The sequence below is a fragment of the Melospiza georgiana genome, chromosome 3 (assembly GCF_028018845.1).
Source record: "Melospiza georgiana isolate bMelGeo1 chromosome 3, bMelGeo1.pri, whole genome shotgun sequence".
Lineage (NCBI taxonomy): Eukaryota > Metazoa > Chordata > Aves > Passeriformes > Passerellidae > Melospiza > Melospiza georgiana.
This window is the reverse complement of record NC_080432.1, coordinates 63,401,686-63,423,469: the sequence shown is the minus strand read 5'-3', so window position 1 is coordinate 63,423,469 and position 21,784 is coordinate 63,401,686. Positions and strand designations below refer to the sequence as shown.

General features: G+C 44.2%; 1 protein-coding gene across 1 annotated transcript; it reads right to left on the bottom strand.

The window, feature by feature from the left end:
• Positions 1-403: 403 nt before the first annotated feature.
• Positions 404-16,514, bottom strand: TNFAIP3 (TNF alpha induced protein 3). The gene is made up of 9 exons (XM_058020605.1): positions 16,390-16,514; positions 12,979-13,291; positions 8,625-8,815; positions 8,262-8,409; positions 7,911-8,081; positions 6,972-7,152; positions 4,671-5,581; positions 2,611-2,843; positions 404-1,951 (listed from the first exon to the last, which is right to left on the bottom strand). Exons 2-9 carry the CDS (start codon positions 13,289-13,291, stop codon positions 1,667-1,669), a joined length of 2,433 nt encoding a protein of 810 aa, XP_057876588.1. The 5' UTR covers positions 16,390-16,514; the 3' UTR covers positions 404-1,666.
• Between the last annotated feature and the right edge of the window lie 5,270 nt (positions 16,515-21,784).

Genomic DNA, 21,784 nt, shown 5'->3' with positions numbered 1-21,784 from the left:
CACAGGAATGAACTCCTTATGGTCCTTCAACAGAACCAAGAGCCCTTTCTGAGAGAACACCCACTTACAGCAAGTTTTCTATCACCTCTTCAAAGCACTTGGCTGCATCATCTGTACCAAGGAGCAGTAACATGCTGAATGGCAGTACTGAACAGAAAGGCTTCCTTCTGGGGGTGTCCCACCCTCAACTGTGCTCTCTTGCATAGGTATAAAAATAAAATAAAAACAAATTCAATCCTTCAATAATTTATTTCTTTATACCAGAGAAAGTTTTTCAGTTATACATTTAAATTTGTAACTTTCAACACTAGAGTAAATATATGTAAAAAAAATCCTAGCTGTGCAAATTTCAAATTGCATTGTTTCAAATAATATAAATATTTTAATAAAACATACGTTCACATTAAGGTTCACAAAATATATAAAATTTAACAGAAATAAGTGATGAGTTATTTAATTTTTTTTTCTTCTTTTTAGAAAACAGGTTTTTTAGTAACTAGAAAAAGATTCTAAACTTGAGAAGCAAGTTAGAAGAGATCTCACCTCCAAAATCATAGCAGCAAAACAGATGCTGAAAACTTAGAAGGTGTAAAAGGAGAAGAGAGAAGCAGGTAACAGGCACAGTGGTAAAGCTGGGGTTGCTAAAGAAATTACTGCAGATTGAGAAATGGATGCATAAACTTCAGGAGTAAAATCTCAGGCCTGAAGAACTCTTGTTACTGAGCTCCCAGCTGTTTGCATGGTAACAGAATCACATTAAGGATGACAGAACGTGTGACACAAACGGGGAGGGAGGGTACAAACAGCACACACATACTCCTGACATTTGCAGTGCAAGAGAGACAAGAGTCAATCTTGTTTCAGAAGTGAAGACAAAGGGCTTTGGGGTTTTTCTTGTCTTTTGGAGGTAATTCCTTCCACACAAGTGGAAAATGGCAGGATACATTTTCACCATCACATGCATTTCTTCTGCAACTTCTGTCTTTCCAGTTGTCTTGGGATTTGGGAAAGGATCTAAATCGGGTTAGGTAGAGCATGTCAAAGGAGCAGACCAGTGCTGGTCTTGTATCTGGCTGTGGTTTGCTGAGGGCTCTGCAAGCACAGAAGTGCTTGCTGTTATCACCCTAAATGCCCGTGGGAGCTCCTGCCCTGTGAGTTCTGTAAGAACAGCAAGGACACGGGCAAACCAAACCACGTTTCTTCAGATGTCAACTGGAAGTAGCATCAGTCTGTCCTGGGTAATCCCATTCAGGAAGGACTTGCCCCTGACTGATGTATGCAGCCATAAAAAGGTCCTGCACCTCTGACAGCAGACATGGCTCCTTCCCTGGGAGAGGGGAGGTATTGAGAAACAGGCAGAACTGGGAAGTTCTTTGGATTCAAATGCTTCATACTTCCTCCTGGGAAGTCCAAGAATTAAATATGGCATTGTAGGAGCTTAGTCATGAACGAGAGCTCTGTGCAGAAGGCAGTGTGACCTTCTCAGCAGTTCTTGTATGCAGTGTTTAGAGGAAGTAGAAATTTATTCCCATTCTTGGGAATAAACATGATCTGAGCAGACAGCTTATGTTTCCCTCCACCCTCCCACTCCCAGGACTGTTAAAGTGTTTTGGACGTAGCACCATTTCAGGGAAGGACGTAGCTGGCATTGCTCCCTTGTTCCCCACTAGCCATAGATCTGTTTGAACTGGTAGCACTCGTTGCAGTAGCCGTTGCACTTGGCATTGCCATAGTGGTCGCAGGCAGGGGCTCGGCAGCGCTGCTTGGGAGGCTCCTGTGCCCCCGGCTCCCGGGCACTCCCCGGCGGCGGCAGCTGGCCCAGGCGCCGGCACTCCAGGCACAGGTCCTCGCTCCTGCAGGCCAGGCTGTTTCTACACGAAGCCACAGCACACTGTCTCTTCTGGGCACTCAATGCTGCTCGCTGCACTTCTCCTCTGTGCGGCCCTGTTCTCTTGAAAAATATTAAAACACACTGTCAGCTGCTGTGCTGGCAGCACAAATGGCTTTTCATTTCCTTTTTACTCTGCTCGTGGTTTGTATAGGTAACCACCTGGGGATTGTTCACAGGCACTTCTACAAAGTGCAGTACCAAGAGCCAAGTTGAGTTTTACCAAAGAAAATCACAAATTCCGTCATTTCTTAGGAAAAACTATTGGCTTTTTTATCTTTGGCAACCCTCAATTCTAAAAAGACCAAAACCAACCGAATTAAAAACCTTATCTGGAACAAACACAGTCTGTGATGGACTCAATCAAAAGTGCAACTTGAATCCCTTGACACAGCTGCACAGCTCTAAGGGTTAAGAACAAAAATCCTTCCCCAGTCAACAAAATAACCTAGCTGTTGGTCCAATTGCTTCCACTGGAATTGCTGGCAAAATCCCAGTGGAGGTAAAACTGAGCATGGCCATGGCAACCCTAAACTGAGAGTGACTTTTTACAAGTGCTGCTCAACTGCAGCAGAAAAAACTCATTATATACTCTATGCTTGTCTTTCCATAGTTAAGATGCAGCCATTCGAGGATTTTCTATTATGGATCCCAAGTTGCTCCCACAAGAGAAAAACATGCAGCGCTAAACAAGAGGAAGATTTAGAGAAGTTCACACTTACTTCTGGCTGCCTCACCAGCTGCTCTTCTGTCCTTCTGGCTTCTTGGAATCGCTGGTTCTGGGCTATAATGAAGCAGTTCTGGCAGTAGCCCTCGAGCATTGTGCTGCCCAGGGTGCCGCAGTCGCGCCGCTGGCAGGACACGGTGTTATGGAAGCCGGCAGCGGAGCTCCCCGTCTGATCCGCTGCTGAAGACTTCCTCTGAGATCTCCTCTGGTGGCGCAGCAAAACACTGTCTGTAAAGCATGAACAGGAGCAGTTTGAATGTGTCCAACAGATCTGATGACCCAAAGCAGCTACAAAAAGTTCTCCATCTTAAAAATGAAAATAAATTTAAAATATCAACTAGTCTCAAACATGGGTTTCTGACAATCTTGAGACTCCCCCAGTTGGTACATCTTTCTTCATGTTACATACAAACGTGTGCTAATGCAGCCTGATTTTCATATAATTTGTTGAAACAGATGATTTGGGAAAAACTTGCCCTAAGTGGGAAACCTAGATCACACTGAAGTCAAGACAAATTTCACCTTTGACTTCACTTTGACTGTCATCTGTGACCTACCCATTTCAGCATCCACCATTTCAGTCACATCAGATAACTGAAGTACAGTGGTACAGAGCTTAAGGGGAAAAAGTGCATTATATGTTTGAGTCTCATGAAGCAATCTTATATATTCCACAATCAGAAGGAAAAAAAAAATCATCATGAGCAATGCTGGAAAATAAGGTATTGCAAGCTAGCACAGAAGTTCCCTAATCCGAACGCACGTGGAAAGCTCAGTGTTGTGAAAGATGTCTCTGCCAACAGCAGGGGGGTTGAATTAGATGATCTTTAAAGGTCCCTTCCAACCCAACCTACTCCGTGTTTCTTTATTTGTATCAGCAAACTTACAAGCAATAAAATAGTCTGAAGAGATAAGCAATAATTCTCTCTTACATTCGCCTTTCAGGCTCTGTACCTAAGGGCTCTTTACCTGTGAAACAGGGCAGTGGCATGAAAGATGAAGATTTCATGCTGTGATTTATTCAGACTACTGCCTTTTTGAAAGTCAGCCTTTAAACACATGTGCACGCACACACAGTGTATTACCAAGGAAGATTTCAAGGTAGAGTTCCAAAGTTATTCCAAAATACAAGTTAATTATCTACAGTCAAATTCTACTTGCTCTGCTTGTCAAGACTACTACAGTGGTTACTCTGTAGCATTATACCTGTTACATCCAGAACAGAGAGACATCTACAGAGTCCTCAAGGCTTTTTAAACACCTTGCCAACATAACTGATTTTCAGTATCTTCCATACATTTACAGCATTTCCTTTATAGATCTCTACAACTTGTCTTTTCTGTGAAGAAAATTCATACCAAACCATGATTGCAGTGGATGATGGGGAGGTATCAAAAGCCACCCCCTCTTAAGTTGGTTTTGCTTCCATCAAAGCTGAAAGGAAGTTATACAAGAGATTTCACAGATTTCTCACACTGCTGCCATGTGCCCCTTTATGGTATGCTGGTTTTGGCTGGTGTAATTTTCTTCACAGTGGCTGGCATGAAGCTGTGTTTTGGATTTGTGCTGAGCACAAGACTGATAATATTGAGATGCTTTTGTTATTGCTGAGCAGGACTTATACAGTGCCAAGGCCTCTTCTGCTTTTCACACTGCCCAGCTGGCAAAGGTGCATGGGAGAAGACACAGCTTGAACACCTGCCTGCCCATGGCAATTAATGAATTAATTCTTTGTTTTGCTTTACTTGTGTATGCAGTTTTTGCTTTTCCTATTAAACTCCCTTTATCCCAACCTATGAGTTCTCCAGCTTTTATGCTTTCTATTCTCTACCTGAGCCTACTGGTGGGAGAGTGAGAGGGCAGCTGTGTGGGGCTTGGCTGCTGGCTGGGGGTTAAACCATGACAATGGGATAACAACAGACAGAAAATCACCTTCTCCTCCCACTGTTTTCATCACCCCCTGCCCTTTTATCACTCAGTGCACACAGAACTTCACAGTTCAAGGAGGCTGATCTGCAGCCAAAGTGTGTCAAAACTCACTCCATCTCCACTTACCATGGTTTTCCCTGTACTCAAAGAAACACAGCGTGCAAAAGCCCTCATTTTGTGGTGTCCCAAAAAACTTGCAGCCAGGTTTCCTACAGAGGCTGCCTCCCCTGTTCTCCTCGGGAGGCAGCGCTGGTGGCGGGGGCTCCTTGCCATGGCTGCTGGGAGCCTGATGGCAGGAGTGCTGGTGGAGGATCTGTGAGATCTGGGACGGGTCAGATGTCGATCTCTGGTGGCAGGTGGGCAGGAAGGCGGGACTGCCATTTGGGGACTGCTCTGTAGACCTTTTGAAGCAAGTGCTGCATATACCATTGAAGGTCCTCTTGGCCTTTTGGCGGCACATTTTGCATGTGGCATAGTCTAAGTGTCTCTGGTCATCCACGTTGTTGCAGGGACTGAGCTGTCTGGAGTTGTAGCAGCGCTCGCACAGCCCGTTGTGTTGCACATTCAGTGTGAAGGGGCAGTCTGGGGTCCTGCACTTCATGGCTGTGGTTTCACTGTACAGGAAAAGGCTCGGGGCGGTCGGAGGCGCAGAGCGGGGCTCCGTTACAGGCCCTTCAGATGTCCACCCCCCAGGTTCACAAATATCCCCACGGGAGGAGCCTGACCCAGCTGCCTTCAGCTTCTCAGGTGCTGCTTTGGAGCTCTGCTTTCTTCCTTTGCTTCCTTGGGACCTCTGCTCAAAGCATTCGTGGCAGTAGGGCTGGGTGTTCACAGACATGTAGAAAGGGCAATTTGGTGTTTCACATTTCATCTGTAAGAGGGAGAGCTGGGAAAGTGACAGATCCTGTCTGTTCCTGGAACACGTCTCTCTTCTAGCAGGTTCAGCATTCTCCTGCCACTTCTTGTACTCATGCTGTACCAATTGAAAGTAATCTTCCACGAGGTTTATTTCTTTGGGTAGGTTGCCTTCATCTAACCTGACAGCCAAAAAAGGAAGATTGCATCAGTGGTTGAAAAGAGCAGATGGTGGGGGTGGAAGCAAATATAAGCAACGTGGGAAGGAAATGCAGACTTAATGCACATCCATATTACTCAGACAGAAGATCTGGGATGTTACCCTGTTGCTGTAAATGGAAATAATTTCAAAAGCAGGTGTTCAGTGATGGAGACTTTCACATCTGAAATAAATGTCCTGACACAATGCCAAACAGAAGTATTCTTAAAAGGCATTGCTACGTGAGGGTTTTCTGTCTAAGAGCTGTTTGCATAAAGAATATGGGTAATCTCTCAGAAGCAGAAAGTCCCCCAAATGGTGAATTTCTTTGAGGATCAGTGCTCAACTGAGTATAATGATAGAGTTTATTGTGAAATCTGCTCCTGGTTCTGCCCTGTTGGGTCTGTATCTACCAGCAGAATTCTTCTAACAAACTGTGGGGCTTCAGTGTGGTGTGTGCAATGCAAGCATCCATCATACCATCCTTACTGCCTCCACCTGCAGGGAAAACCCTACACTGGAGTTTCACCATGCCACAGTTGGTAGGCTGAGGAGCTAACATTTCTGGCAATATTCCAGAGCACATCTAGGCAGAGCAACTAGGGAAGCTCAAGTGCTACCCTTCATGTGTGCTTACATGCTTCAGGTAGAAGGACTTCAATTCTCAAGGCCCCTACACAAGAGCCAGCCAACAGCACGAAGATTCCTTTCTGTGGGGTAGTGGAAGCAAAGACAGAGGATACAGGGAGTTACTCCCCTCCATTAGTTCTGAGGGGACTGGTTGGGCATCACTGCCAGTGCCCACTGAATATGAGAAGCTGATGCCAGCTGCTCCCTGCATGTTACTGATGCTCAACCATCAGGGGCACCAGCAGAGATGCTGGTTCCTCCACTGGCCACAGCTTCCTGCCTGCTGCCACATGGAACAGCCCAGGGTGTTGAGGCAGCTGTGCTCAGAACATACTGCCAAGGACTTTACCCAGGGCAGCCAAAATTACACCAACTGCCCATTATGCAATGTGCCCTTACACAAAGCACAAGAGCTTGGGCTAACTAGTTCCTGCATTTAACTACTGTTCAGCAAACCTCCTGTGTAATACAAAAGTCACTGAAACTGATCAAATGGATTTTTTCCTCTAAAATGCTAGTTTCAGTTTGCTAAATCTGAACATATTTTTGCCCTTAAATTTAGACTGGCCTCAGCTCATACTACTTCAAAACATACCAACAGTAATGCCAATGTTTCATATTTCAGGTAGTAAACACATGGGCCACCTAGGAAGGAAGGAAAGACCAAAAGAACACACTGGGCTGCCCAACTTGTCCCACCTCTGTAAATAAGATAACTTTGAGGAAACAGGAATGACACTCACTTTGCAGCATTAATTAGATGAGTTGTACCATGATCCCAGCCTTGCACTGGAATTTCAATCACCATCAAGTAGTCTTTTAGCAGCTGCTCTTTCTCCCTCTCTTCTGCATCTGTCAGAAAGTGCACATTCAAATCCTCAAATCTGCCGTGCTCACTGGTGACCAGAGGGACAGCCCGGATTTCTGTGGGGAAACAAGATGGATTAGCACATACACACACAAAAACACACATAGAGATATATATGTGTATATGTGTATGTATATTTACACAAACATAACCACCCAGTTAGGAATAACCACAAAATGCAACACACGGAGATACCACCACTGAACTTTTGAGAGAGAAGAGAACAGCTGGGCAGAGCAAGGAGTTTCTGCATGGGGGAGGTTGCAGACACAGCTACATCACAAACTTAGCCCCATTGCACAGTAGTTTTAATGTCCCCATAGCAACTATCTACTCCACTTGAACAGGATTGTAGGCCTTTGTTTGTTATGCTTTTTTGTGGGATGATGCTGTAACCTGAGCCTAGAGAACTGCTGCCCACTCAGAAGAGATGTGTTAAAAATGGTGAAGCATATATTTCATTATTCCTGCCAGGCAGTGGTACCCTGCCGTGAGACTGCATCCTTCAAAGCTTCTTCTCTTACAATGTGAAAGGAGGCCAGAATACAATAAAACAGATGTTACCCTTTGACCAATTCCAGCCTGCAAGCAGGTGAGTTGCACTCTACTTTCAGTGAATATCTTGAAGCCACCTTTCTTTCTGCTCAGATTCACAGACAAAGCTCTTTCTGCTCACATTTTAGGAATATAATTCAAATTATTCTAATTTAACTTTAAAAATGCAAATCTAAACCAGATCATATTTCAAATGCTTTATCAGCACAGTAATTTTGAAGAAGTAACATAAATACCAAGCGAGGTACTTGAAAAATACCTGGCCCGCTGTCCTTCAGAGTCACCAGTGGTGTAAAATGCATGTTGTCATAGCCAAGCACAATTGGGTATCTGTAGCATTCTTCAGCTGGCCACAGGAGAGGCAAGTAAACACCACCAACATTCAGAGGAGCAAAACTGGAGCCTGACTCTAAGCTTCTAACCACTTTATCTGCATAAAGAAGAAAAAGAAAACACAAATAATTATGTGCTACAGGCAAGAGAAAATGTATGTTGGGGGTTTTATAATAATTGCTGAAAACACCATGTTCTGAAATGCATCTACCTGTTGACTAAGATCACTAACACAGCACAAGAGTAACACAGTGGGATGACTGGCCAGGCAACTCACCTGCAAGGACAATGATTGGCCTTCGGAGGATGTTAGCAAGGACGAAGATGTGGATTTCTTCCAGCGCATTATAGGGAAGTCTATTTCGAGCCCCAGATATTTCTGGGGAGGTCATTTCAATGAGGTATTCCCACTCCTCCTCCCAGTTCTGAGGAAAGAAACAGCTGTCACCAATGGTTCAAAGACACAGAGGTCAGGAGCCAGCTGCAGCACAAACAATCACATTTTCCCATTTCCTCCAAAGGGAGACTATTTCTGCTCTCCATTAATGGCAGAATCCATGAAGCCACAAAGCAAACAGAACCAGCAAGGCAACGCTGGCGAGCACTCAGAAAACAGCACCACTCCCTCAGGCTGCCTTACCCGGGTGTCATAACGGAGTCCTGTTTCCACAAACTCCTGGGATTTAACAGCCTCCCGCTGCCAGCGCAGCTTGAAGTTCCGTGTGTCAATCTCCCTGAGAGCACTAAACAATGTTTTCCTTAAGACAAGGTCGATATCTTCAATGCCCCACATATACTGCGATGCAGCATGCATAAGGCAATTTCCATCACCTGGAAAAAAAAAAAAAAGAAAGAGTGCATTATTTTCAAATGGCTATTTAAATAAAATGCCACAAGCCTGTGGGATGTAGAATTACACCTCAAATATGCATATTACCTGTGCACTTCTCTCTAAGCCTCAGACAGAAGGGTGGTAAAGAAGGAGACCAGAGTCATGGTCTCTGTTCAGAAACAGAAAGAAAAAACTTCCCTCCCTACTGGTTTTGTCTCTGCACAAGTCCAAGTTAAGCTGTCATCCAGCAATGCCCCTTACCTATCTTACTTAATTTTGACTGATATCACAAACTAAATTTTGGGGTCAACTACAAATGTCAAACACAGCTGAAATAGCTTTTTAAACACAACAAAATCATCTTAAAATTACAAAAAAAAAAGATGTAAATCTCCCTCATTGGTGTTTATACAAATATACACCCAATGGGATGAGGTTGAGATAATGGAAACCATTAGGAAAATATTATAGTAACACCATATTCCCTCATGAGCACTGCTTGGCACTTGGCTGTGCTTGATGGAGGAATTGTAATAAAAAAGGAGACAGAAAGGGACTGGCAGGTGATTTATGTAAAGCAATCATAGGAACACCTCTGGCCTTCCTCTTAGAAATGATTGTGTGTTGAGTTGTTACATATATGATTTAGAGGGCTGATTTTAAAACACAAAATTAAGTCAATGAAAAACAGTGATTCGATTTTCATTTACACAATCTCCTTGCATTGAAAAATTCCTCTTTACAGGTAGGAAGGATTGTGATATTCTGCAGTTTCAGAGAGGAAACTGAGACTCAGAGGAGATAACTAACTTAATTAAAAGGTGTGACAAGAAGTACATCTATGGCTGGGTTTCAAATTCTGTCTCTATCCATCTTCTTCAAAAGGGGATGTCTCCCCTGAAAGGGAGACATCAAGAATCATTACTGTCACGTCCTCAGATGCAAAACTAGGTCTGATGTCTACCACAGTGGTAAAGAGATTCACATAATACTAAGAAACCACAGCAATTTTCTTGGAATAGAAGACATCAACCCTGGTAAAGCTACTAGATTTTTCTCACATGAAAAAAACCCAAACAAACCCACCCAAAGAACTCCCACAAAAGAATGAAACCCGGTTTGCCATATACATGATGAGTTCAATTACACCATTTGTGAACACTTTTGCTACTTATTCTGTGAAATCGCAGAGAAAAGCCTACATCAGACTCCAGTTCCTGAATAAAATATAATTTGAAATCTACTCAATGCTTCATAAATTGTTATGGGATTGGTGCATATCAGGCTCCTGCAACTGCCTTCTATTTTTTGTGGTCCTGCAAAGCTTACTTCAATTCTGCAGGCTGCTTACTTGAGCTCAAAAATCAGGGAACAACCAAGAAGACAGAAAAACTGACTGTGTTTCCTTCTGACCAAGAAAGATGACATATTAATCCCATTAAAATTTTCCCTTTGCAAAATCTAGAGCAAAGATAAGACTAATTTTCTTCTCTCTCTGAGAGCTCACTTTCGGTTCTTTATTTAGAAGCACTGCCCAAAATTCCTTACACAGCACTTGGAATTCCCCCACACCGTTTGACTAGCAATTGAGCAACAGTTGTACTTTTTGTTCTGCGGGTGCAGCGTGGCCTCCCTCGGACTTTCCCAGGGGGTGTGGCTGGGCGAGCTGGAATGAATGCCAATTCATTATACAAGTGAAATCTCTACAGCCAATACATGCCGGAATTTTTCAATTAAAAAAAAAAAAAAAAAGAAGAAAAAACCCTAACAGTTTCGATTTTTGTACCTCCTACTGCTTTCCTTCTATCTCCATTCAGATGTCTGCAAAGAATTATGTGGTGATTCAAATGGCTTTTTTAATTAAGAAAACCCCACCACTCCGCAGATTCACAAACACAGTGGGTAAAATATACATCAAAAGATCCTGTAGGAGATACTTTCTCTGGTTTCAACAGCTACAACCTTAATCAGAAAAAAACCCAGAATCTTCTGAAGAAAGCTCACTATTAACTGAGAGAACTGACATATTCTTCCGATATCTATGGGTTAAGCAGCTAGATGTTTAAAAAGTATTTTTCACATTGCAGGGGAGAAAAAAAAAAAAAAGTTGTTTTCTGGGATAACACAGGGCTTCTCCAGGCTTCTGCACGTCTTTCAGAGATCCTCTCCTACAGTCCAATCTACCTTCTTTCTCCTACAAAGGTCCTTCTATGCTACTACTTTGCATAACCCACAGGTTACCAAAGCCACTCCTACTCATGCACTTAATGACCCTGAAGCACTGAAGTGAAGCCAAGTTCTTTGTCTGCTCAGTGTATGGGGAGCCACAAATCTTGCTTTGCCTTCCCTCAACCTGCCCTAATATTTCAGCACCTCGTATACAGGTACGCCTGCTCATGGGCGGGATCCAAGTCCACACTACTCCCACACTGGCTGACGGCCATGAGACAAAGAAGGAGGGCAGTGCTGCTGAATGTAATGTTGTCACCAACAAGGGTCTGCCCAGGCAGCCTTAACCCCTGCAGGATTTGTATTGACTGGAGATGGGGGATTCTAAAACTGTTACTCTTTGCCCTAGGCAAAAATTGTGCACATTGTCCATTTTCCTAGAAAATCTGCTCGAGTGAAATTTTTAAGATGCAACACCTGGAGTGATGTTATCTTCCCAGTACATGCAAAGCACTGCCTGCCCTGGCTGCAACTCTGGTCCTTCCAAAGCTCAAGATTCCACAACTTCTGTGCACACCCCTAACTGCAGTCATGAGAATTTTACACCAATGCAGAGGCAGCCCAAAAAGCCCACCAGAAGGTCAATGCCTCTACAACAGTTACAGACATGCACATCAGCATCAGGCTTTAGGTTGGGCAGTGACATTTATTCAGGGGGTCTATTTTTATGGCTTCTGTACAACATAGCTGTGTACAGTCAGACTGACAAATATGGCAGAACTTGAAAAGAAAAAAATGTGGACTAGGAAGATAAGGGCAATGTGTATACAAGCAGATATGAAAAGAAGCAAACCCAGAACACAACATGGACTTCAACAATGCTGCAGGTCCACCACACCCAGTGTTTCTATAACTGCTGTGATCTGCTCCTTGAGCAAAGAGTAAGTATTTCTCATTTTCTTGAAGTCCTCACTGTCCCAGTCTATTGCTCCTGGTTAGGGGCAACCTGTGCTGTAAGGAATCCTGAGTCCAGGTTTGTAGCTGCGTGACCATAAGTCATAGCCATTACTGAATCTTTCCTCCGCTGAATGTAAAATGCCTGTGACTCTTACAGTCATGTGCCAAGGTTTCCTGCTCAAGACTGTGGAGAAACATAACCTCTTCAGGAAATCTTGGCACTACTACTGTGCCTTTTCATTTGTAGCACTTGATGCAATACACACACAGAGTAACCCAAAAGCCAAGTCTTGAAACCAGCACCGACTGTTGAGAGAAAAGGGCGCTGCAAAATTTGTGCTGCACAAAGATGGGTGTCAGTCACACACATGGGACTTAGCAGTGGGTGCTCAGGGAAGGCAAGAGCTGGCAAACCCAGGCAGGGAGCTGAGGATGAGAGAGAAGCCCCAGAGTGGGGCACTGACCCAGGGACAGCAGTGTCAGGTTCCTGGGAGGCTCCATGTTCTGACTGCCATTGCCATCCCTGTTAAAGCTGGGTCAGCAAGCAAGCACTGCCTGCCAGCTACAACAGCAGGGCTTATTGGAAGGATATTAGCTTCTGCTAAATATACATGGGAATGCATCCCTGGTCACTCAAGGCATCTGAAGGCTCCTCTTGCCTGGCATTAAAGGATGTTTGGCACTTCCGATGAGGCAGCCCACATGTAGCAGTCAGATCCATGGGAAGGCAGTAGCTTCCAAATCAAGTTTCCCTGCCTTCTTCTTGACTCTGATGTGCCACAGGTTACTGATATTATGAAAATACCTGTGAAATTCCCACAATAATCACATACTGTGGTATGGCCAAGGGTCTGCTACAGCCTCAGAACAGCACATCATGTGGAAAGAATTTTAATTTCAAAACAGATTGAAAGGCAGCACAGTTTTAAAGCCATGTGCTTCTGTTTCAGTAATGTGAACTCAGATGCTATTAATAAAGCTGATACATTTGTATGACCTGTTTTACTGTGAGTGCAAAGACCTGCTCAAAACTTACCATTAGTCTTCAAAGGAATGAGTCTCCGAACCTCCCTGCACCAGTTGAGCTTCCTGTGGCGCTCCAGTGAAGTCTGGGTAGCCTGGTCAGTCAGGGACTTCTGAAGCATTTCCCGAAACTGGGGACAAAACTGGCACATTCTGAACATTTCTATGGTGTATCTGTGCATAGTCCTGAAGTGATGAATTATTCCACTGGGAGGTTTGACTAGATCCTCAGGTGTCCTCTCTCTGATCTTCATAGCCTTCAGCATATTGCTCTGATACAAAGCTTGGGGAAGGATGTGTTGGCCAGCCATGTTTCTAGAAGACATCTGAAATGAAAAAGGATCCTTTTATTGGCATGTTAGTGTCCTTCTATCACAGTGCTATCACTTCTGCAGTGACTGAGAAGGCACTTTCAGGGTGGGATTCTGGATGAAGTTTTGCCTAAAACAAGTACTGAGTGGATGCAGCCCATCTGAGCCTTTCATAAACAACATTTTTCAAAGCTCACATTCACTAACTTTTCTGCATTACTCAGATACAGACACTGATCAGCTTATCCCACGCATTTGCTAATATAATTTACTGTGATATTGAAGAGGATTTATGCATAAGTAAGGAAACTGCGCCATCATTCAAAAAGAGCATTTAAATCAAAATAAGGATAAGAGAAGGCAAGGTCAAGGGAAGGGAAAATTATCCTGGAAACTTAACTAATTGATAATTGCACAGTGTAATCCCATATGCACTTGATGAATTTCAGGACCTTTCAAGATCTTGTTTTGATAACATGCCAAAAAAAAAGCAGTTAATGACCATTTCAGATTCCCACAGCCCATACATTCTGAGCAGGGATGGTCAGAAGAGTACAGAAAGAGCACCAAGAATTGCAGACTGTGCCAGTATCAGTCCCATACTTACAGTGGCCAGATATGGTGGATGAGGAATTTGTCACTGGAGGACAGGCTTAGGTTACTTTTCTCGAGGCTCTCTGTATTTTGTGAGTGGCAGAGCTATGGCTCAGAAGTGCCTGTGCCGTGTGTGGGGGTGCAGACTGCAGTGCCACTATTACTCACTGGTAAGTCAACAGAGCTGAAAAAGCATTTCCATTTGGCTCAAAACCCCCAATATATTTCCACAGCAGGACATGTAATGTTTACTGCCCTGCATCCCTTTCTTCAGTAACTCTCGCCTCATGGAGTACAGCAGGAAAAACAAAAAAAGAAGCCCATAACCTCAAACCTGCTACACTCTATGAAATACTTACTCAGAGGTCACTAACTTTGTGGCTAGTTAGAGCCAAATGTAGGGACCACATCCCTCAAAACCCCTGTGCACTACAGTAAGAACAACAAGAACATCAATAACCTGTTTTTACAGGGAGAGACTCTCCATGCTGTCCACAAACATTCTTGCTTTGTTCAAAAACAAAGCAAAAATTGTATCAAGACAAATAAAAGTATGCATGCCTAAAATGTTTAGAGTTCAACTAGTCAATTAGGAGAACCTACCATTGTGATTACAGATCTAGGGACAAGTATCAAGCCATGTATGTGTATCAATCTCTGGGCATCAAGTACTAGAAGGAACTAAAGATTGTTTATGCAACAATTAGGAAGTTTTCTCATGGAGATGGGAGGCACAGAGAGAGGAAGAAGAACTCCAGCCTGACAGACTGACCAGGAAGGCATTCCCAGGTCTATGGAGGCAGAAGATCCCTCCTGCACAGAAGGGCTTTGGCACCTCCTTCCCCCCAAGGAAATAGCTGTTCTCTCCTCTTCACCCAGGCACTTCCATTGGCAACATCCACCTCCAAATGCCCAGCCAAAGCTTTTGAAAAGAGCCGCTCAGGGTGAGAGGGGACCTCAAACTCCAGGTGCCAAGAGCTGAGCTCTATAACCTCTCTGAGAACCAGCTGATGGAGAGATACAGAGGATAACCCGGCAAGCCCTAAATAGAGCCAGATGAAACAGGCGATGCTACAAAGTCCTGCTTTAGGTGATGTCATTCACACACCCTAAGAGCACTCCGGACCGTGAGCACAGCTGTCACATCTTGCAACATATGGAAAAGCTTTCCTTTAGGTAATAAAGATGGCATATTCTTATTATTCCCCCACCAGCACACAGCCTTAAAATGAAAATTATATATTTTCTCATCCACTCTCCTCACCAATATAGTTTTACACATGCTATTTATGTAATCCTTCATTTAAACGCATGAATGAGTCTAAAAAGGAAATATAAACAGCCCCCTACCAATCTATGTGATAACCACAGCTCTACTTTGCTCTGAGATTACCAAAGTGCTGAATTCCTTACTTATGTTACTAGAAACATTGAGTCAATGGGATTTTTTTTACACGAATAAAGATTAATCACATGACTAAGCACTACCGGCATCAACTCTGAAATGGTTATTTCCAGCTTTAAGTAACAAAAAGTACTGAGTTTACAGAAGCACTCACTGAAACTACATTATTCGATATTATGCTCTACCAGCATTTTTTCCCCTCCACAGGTGGAAATTACTGCCTGTGCTATTTACAGTCATAAATGTGAACCAAGGCAAAAGCCAAGCAACCCTTATTTTCAAAATCAATGTGATGAAACAAACAGAACTCAATACACATCTAGCTGGACTCATTTAAAAGTAGAAAACTGAGCTACAGTTATATCAATTTATAGTCTACTGTGCTTTGCTGTGCGCTATGCTACTTTAACCTTCTCACAGGTAATGACCAGGAATTCCCAGAAAGGAACAGCTGTAAACAATAATTAGAGACAGCATCCTTTCCAAAGGTGTAATGCTGAGGATGCTGAGCTTGGGAAAGCTGAATACTGTTCTGAGATCTGCCAATGGTTTCATAAAGTTATTTTCATTTTCTGTCCTCTATCTGAAAACCAGCAAGTAATAAACTTCTCCATAAAGTGCTAAAACTTCTAAACCAAACATGCTTAATACCTTTTAAGCCCCCCGAGATTTTTCTGCCTGGGTTTTTGCTCGGTACAAAGCAAAACACAGTACTACTCTCAGCCAAATCAGAAGATGAGGAGCGAGGCTCTTTTAAATCCCACATGACGGGTTTACACACAGTAAGTGTTCCGCGTTCTTAGCTCCCTGCCCTACTGCTCCGCTGGGGGCTGGGCGTGCAGGCTGGGAAGGACACAACACGGCCCAGGAGAAGGAGCCCGCAGCTCCGGGGCGGCTTTCCCCGCGGCACTCGCAGCCAGCCCGGCCGCGCTGCGAGCCGCAGCAGCCGCGGAGCCCCCGCGGGCCGGGCCGGGCCGGAGCAGCGGGCACAGCGTCCCCGCCCGGCCGGGGGGCCGCCACACGGGCTGCGGCCGGGCCCGCCGCCACAGCCGCCCGCTCCCCGCGGCGCCCTCCTGCAAAAGTGCTCCGGGATCCTGCCCAGAGCGGCGCTCACCTCTCCGCGGGCGGCTCCTCCTCCGGCCGATCCTGCCGTGACTCCTGCTCAGCAGCGGGGCTGAGGCGATGGGACGGAGCATCAACCCCCACCGCGCCGGGGCTCCTGCCTTCCCTCCTCTCCGCCGCCTCCCCGCCGGAGCTGCTGCTGCTGCCGCTGCCGCCGCTGCGGAATGAAGGGCTGAGCCCAGCCTCTTGTTTTTTTCCCTTTCTGTTTAAGCGTCCGGGTGAAAAAAAAAAAAAAAAAAAAAAAAGGGAGATTGAAAACACAACACAAAAAACCCCCACCGGGGATTTCCACCGGCAGGGCGCCGGGACTTTCCGGCCTGTGACAACCGGCGCGGCCGTGCGCCGCCAGGGGGCGCCGCCGCCGGGCAGCCCCGCCGCCTCCCCGCCCGCCGTGACTCAGGCGCGGGATTTTCGGGAGCCGGGATGTCATTTCTTCCTTCCTTATTCCTTCCCCCCCGGCCAGGGGGTTGCCCATCCCGTCCCGCAGGCTCCGCACCCCTCACGGGCCGGCCCGGTGTTGCGTGGCTGGGTCCGGAAAAGCCCCGTGTCCCTGCGCAGAGCGGCGCCCCGGCCGTGCCCCGCAGCCTCTGGCTGGGAGCGGGAGAGGCGGCTGCCCCGGGAGCCCTGCCCGTGTCCTCCTCCTCCTCCTCTTCTTCCTCTTCCTCCTCCTCACGGGCACGCGTGGCCCGCGCCTGCCTGGCGCACGAGTCTGGGGCTGCAGCTGCTTGGGGGTACATGCCCACATCCCTGCCCCAGCATTCCAGCAGGACATTAGGGGCACATCCCATGGAAAGTATTGCTCTTGCAGGCGGTTTTCAGGCCAATGCAAGATTTTTTGTTGTTGGTTTGTTTGTTTTTGTTTTGTTTTGTTTTGTTTTTTTTTCATGTAGCTTGTATGTGCTCCACAGTTTTGGCTCTGTATTGTAAGTACCACAAGTGACTTGATTTGTTAAATTACAAGTTAGGCCAATATAGAACCCCATAGTCCCAATACGCTAACATTTTCGGCAGGAGATGTTACATGTGCTTTAATCCAGCCCTGCTGGGGGTCAGATTGTTGCAGATAAAGAGCAGAACCCTGGGCTAAAACTGTCAAGTCAGGGAGATCTAAGTGTCTGAATATGATTGTAAATTCTTGACTGCAACTAGCAGTTTATAGGAATAATTAAATTTAATTATTGTAAACAATTAATGCACACCTTTAAACAATGTGTTAATATCTGTGCAATAAAAAAACTCACCGAATAAAACACCAATCTTTCAGTCCTGTTAATATAATTTATGGATGGGACGTATGATGGAAAAGGGGCAGTTTCTTGCTCAACAGCCTTACAATCTGAAGGCACCCAGAAATTAAATACAGTGGAACAAAGTTTCTTGCAGTATGAAAACACTTCATCTTCCCAGATAATGAGCTCCTGCCTGTTCCTGAGTATCCATCCCTCCCAGTGGCAGGATGAGAAGCCTGCACACCTTGAAATCAGGTCTTAAATATTGGCTCCTTCAGAGAACAGGTGGATTTTGGATGAGTTCAGCTTTGAACTCCTTCACCTCACCTCCAGTAGCAGCAGCTGGCTCAGATAATTTGCTCGTGTCACACAGCAGAGTTATGTGGCAACATGATCTTTCCCAGGGTTAACAGGCCTGTGCTGGCTCTGCACAGCAGCCATCCTTCTCCTCTGCCTGTGTTCAAAAAGAAGTCAGGGATATGGCCGGAAAAAGAATAATCCCTCCCGTTTTTTTCCTCCTCTCCTTGGAGAGTTTTCTTTTAAGGTTTTTTGTGGGTGTGTTGTTTTATTTTTCTTTTTGCTCCCCTAGTCTCTCTACTGTCTTGGAAAGTATAGCTGGGTAGGAAGGCTCTGCATTTGGTGATTGGTAGTCTGAGGGGTGGCTGAAATCCAGGGAACTGGATGCCTGAGGGAACTGGGCTTGCATAACTAGGGCAGCATCTGTGCTCTCATTTACACAGTATATGTTTCTGCCAGCATCTTACTGTTCCCTTCTCCTGGACATTTCCCCCTGTCCTCTCTTGGGGACTGAGGTAGCAGATTGCTGAAGTGATCCTGATTAGAGAAAAAAAATATTTTTATCCAAGACATGTCTCTCACATAATATGAAGGCCAGCCCCTCACAGGGTTTTACAGAGAGTACTTGAAGTGGTGGAGGGTTTCACTGTGGAGTAGGAATGGTGAGCTAAGGTGGGAAGTAGGGAAAAAAGAACTGAGTTACAGCCCATCTGAGCTTTGTATAGGAAACTGCAGCAAATAAATTAACAAGTAGTCCTAGCCATGATGGAGATGCTGAGACCCAGGAAAACCTGAAAAGGCAACAACTTATTTTTTGTTTCTAAATGGTAAGCACGTCTGAATATTAAAAATTACTGTTTACACCTTGATAAACTCAAAGTTGATTGCACATTGCTGGAACAGATGTTTATCAAACAGGTCTGAGCAGGATGGCAGGAATTCATTTGATCTGAGTTTGCACAGCACAAAATAAAGTTCTGTCTTGTAAGCCATAACTCCTCAGCAATATGGGAACACATTAAAAACATCAGCAACATCAGTAGTTATAGAATGCACGAATATACATTCCTCTTTTCTGAATGACTCCTGTTTGGTTTTTTTTGGTTTTTTTTTTTTTGTAATTATATCCTATAGTTTATCTCATCATTTATGGTATAATGCTTACATTTAATGAAATATAAGCATATATAGATATGTATAAAGTCAAGGAAAATTTTCTTCTTCAAAGTGTGCGTGTAAATATGCACACATACACACACATAACTATGGACATGCACGCATGTATTTTTAGGTAGATATGCATGTCAGTCATCTCTTGAGGGAAGAGGAAAGTTCTCAACATTAAGGACAGAATAAGAAATATTTTAATTTTCAGCTATCTACATTCTGGTTAAGCATAAGGGTGAAACAGTCCATCCTTGTAAGTGTAATGTTTGCATAACCCTGGAGAAAGCTGTCACTGGGAATTGCAGAATATCCATTTTTTGTGAAAATTTAGGTAATCAGTTTCATGCACATCAATCAATAGCAATTATTTATTGTACTTGGGGAAAAAAAAGAAATCTCTCAAGGCCATTCAGGTTTGTATCTCTAAATTATTTTAATTACTTTGCTTCTTTTTACTGTTCAGGAAGAAGTAGCTCACACTCACTAAATTAAACCAGGACCTCAGAGTGTTCAGAACACCATTGCCAAATGTTTGAGAGGCTGCGCTAGGAAAGACTCAATGTTAAGACAGTACTCACATAATATTCAATGCTAAGGTGATGACTATAGTAATATGACTATATTTATGGATAGTAACATCCAGGCTTTTAATACTTCAATAATTTGCTGTGTCTTTTAATATCAGATAATTCTTTAAGAGGTGTGATTCATCTAGTAGGGAGGAAAAGGATCATTAAAGGGAAATCCCTTTTAATGCAAGAGCAGTGCTTGAGGTCATGCTTGAGTTCAGCACTTCTGTCTTCCAGGAGCTGTTCTGTTGCTTCTTTTCCTGGTGGAGAAGTGATAAGAGCTTGTCAGTGCAAAGGAAAGAGAGGGGGGAAAATCCCCTAAACATCTCTCAGACAGAAAGATGGTGCTTATTACTGAATCAAGTAATGACGGTAAAACAAACAAACAAACAAACAAACAAACGCAAAAAAACCCCAAATCGTGTCTGCCACTGAGATAGCAAGAGATGAACTGGTTTTGCGATTTTTTCCATTACACCCATCTGAATACAGTAAAAGAAACTACAGATTCCAAAGAAGACTTTTACTGGGTATATTGACAAATGACTGTACTGGAAGTAGGGGATTGTTATTTATGAAAGTAGGGGATTCCAAAGAAGACTTTTACCAGCGTATATTGGCAAATGACTGTACTGGAAGTAGGGATTCTTATTTATGGCCTGGGGCCAAGGCTTCCTCTGCCTTTTTTTTTTTTTTTTTTTTTTTTTTTTTTTTTTTTTTGTGTGTGTGTCTGTGTGAGCTCATTTTCTCCTTCTTTTTAGTATTTCTGAGAGAAGTGTCAGAAGGGCTGGAACTGCAGTGGGTTCAAAGAGGCTGAAAGTTCAAATCTTGCCTCAGCCTCTTTTGTTAACCTGAAGGTTAAGCTGTAAGGGTGGTATTCTCCCATAAAGGATGGTGAAGCAGTGTGAAAAATGAGCTATGGAGGCAAACGCTGGGCATTTCTAAGAACAGATTTTGTCATCTGTAAGGGGATGAAGTATGGCATTAACCACACTGAAGATTTGCCTTAACCATATACTTACCTCCTGGTCTGGAGGTGTTTCAGCGATGTTGTCTGTGAAATGCATGGAAAAGTTTAAGCAATGATGATAAAATCTTTGTAACTTGTTTTTTATTCCTCTGGTATCTGTAGATACTGCAGCAAGGCTCAGGGCCCCTAGGAACTGCAGACATAGCTATGTATAGCTACATTTAAGACAGCAGCACAGCCCGGCATTACTGACCCTCTTCAGTGCACAGTACAGAGAATTCCAACAAGGCCCCAGCAAGAAATAAGAGGAAGACCAACATTATTTCTGCTTAGGAGAGCAAAGTGATTTCAGTAGATTTTGATGCAGGCTCAGACTAGACGTGTGGCTAAACTAAGTACAGCAGTAGAAAGCCAAATCAAAGGCCCATTGACCTCACTGCCTTGTTTGTCACAGAGGTTGAGAAGCTGTCCAGGAAAGCGCATAGCAGCAGGCCGGATTGTTCCCAGTACTTTTCCATCCTGTGCTTTTTCACAGTTTCTTGTGGGATTTGGGGCTGTGGCTTACATTCTGACACCTCAGTTTCTCAGTTGTATGATAAGTTTGTGAATGCTTCTTTCCTCACACTTTTCTGTTATCATGCTTGTTTGACTACACACCCTTTAGAATAGAATCTTTTCTTGTGTTGTGTTTGCTGTACTTTAACGCCTAGACACATGGTTATTTACCATGCAGCATGGTCCCTGCTTCCAGAGAGTTACCATCCATGTGTAGCAAACTTAATTTAACTGTGAAACTACTACTGTCAGAATGGTCTTTGATTTAGGTTGGGGGTTGTAAGCATAAAGCACAGCATAGATAGCACTGCAGAGGGATGGATTCTGCACGGGAACGTCTTTGTTTTCCAAAACTACCTTAATGCACAGAGCAGTGGCTGGGTTTAGGTATTGTAAGCCCAACCATTGTAGCTTTTAACTTGATCTTTAGGCTGGCATGACTGCTGTGCTACCAAAATGTCAGTGCACACCACAGCAGGGGACTCTAAAGCAGAGTCTGGTTTTGGAGCTGTTTCCTTCAGCTGGCAGTTCAGTATCCATGAGTCAGCAAGTGGTTAACAAATAAATAGCTAAAGATAAAGCCTCATGTGAAATCAAGCA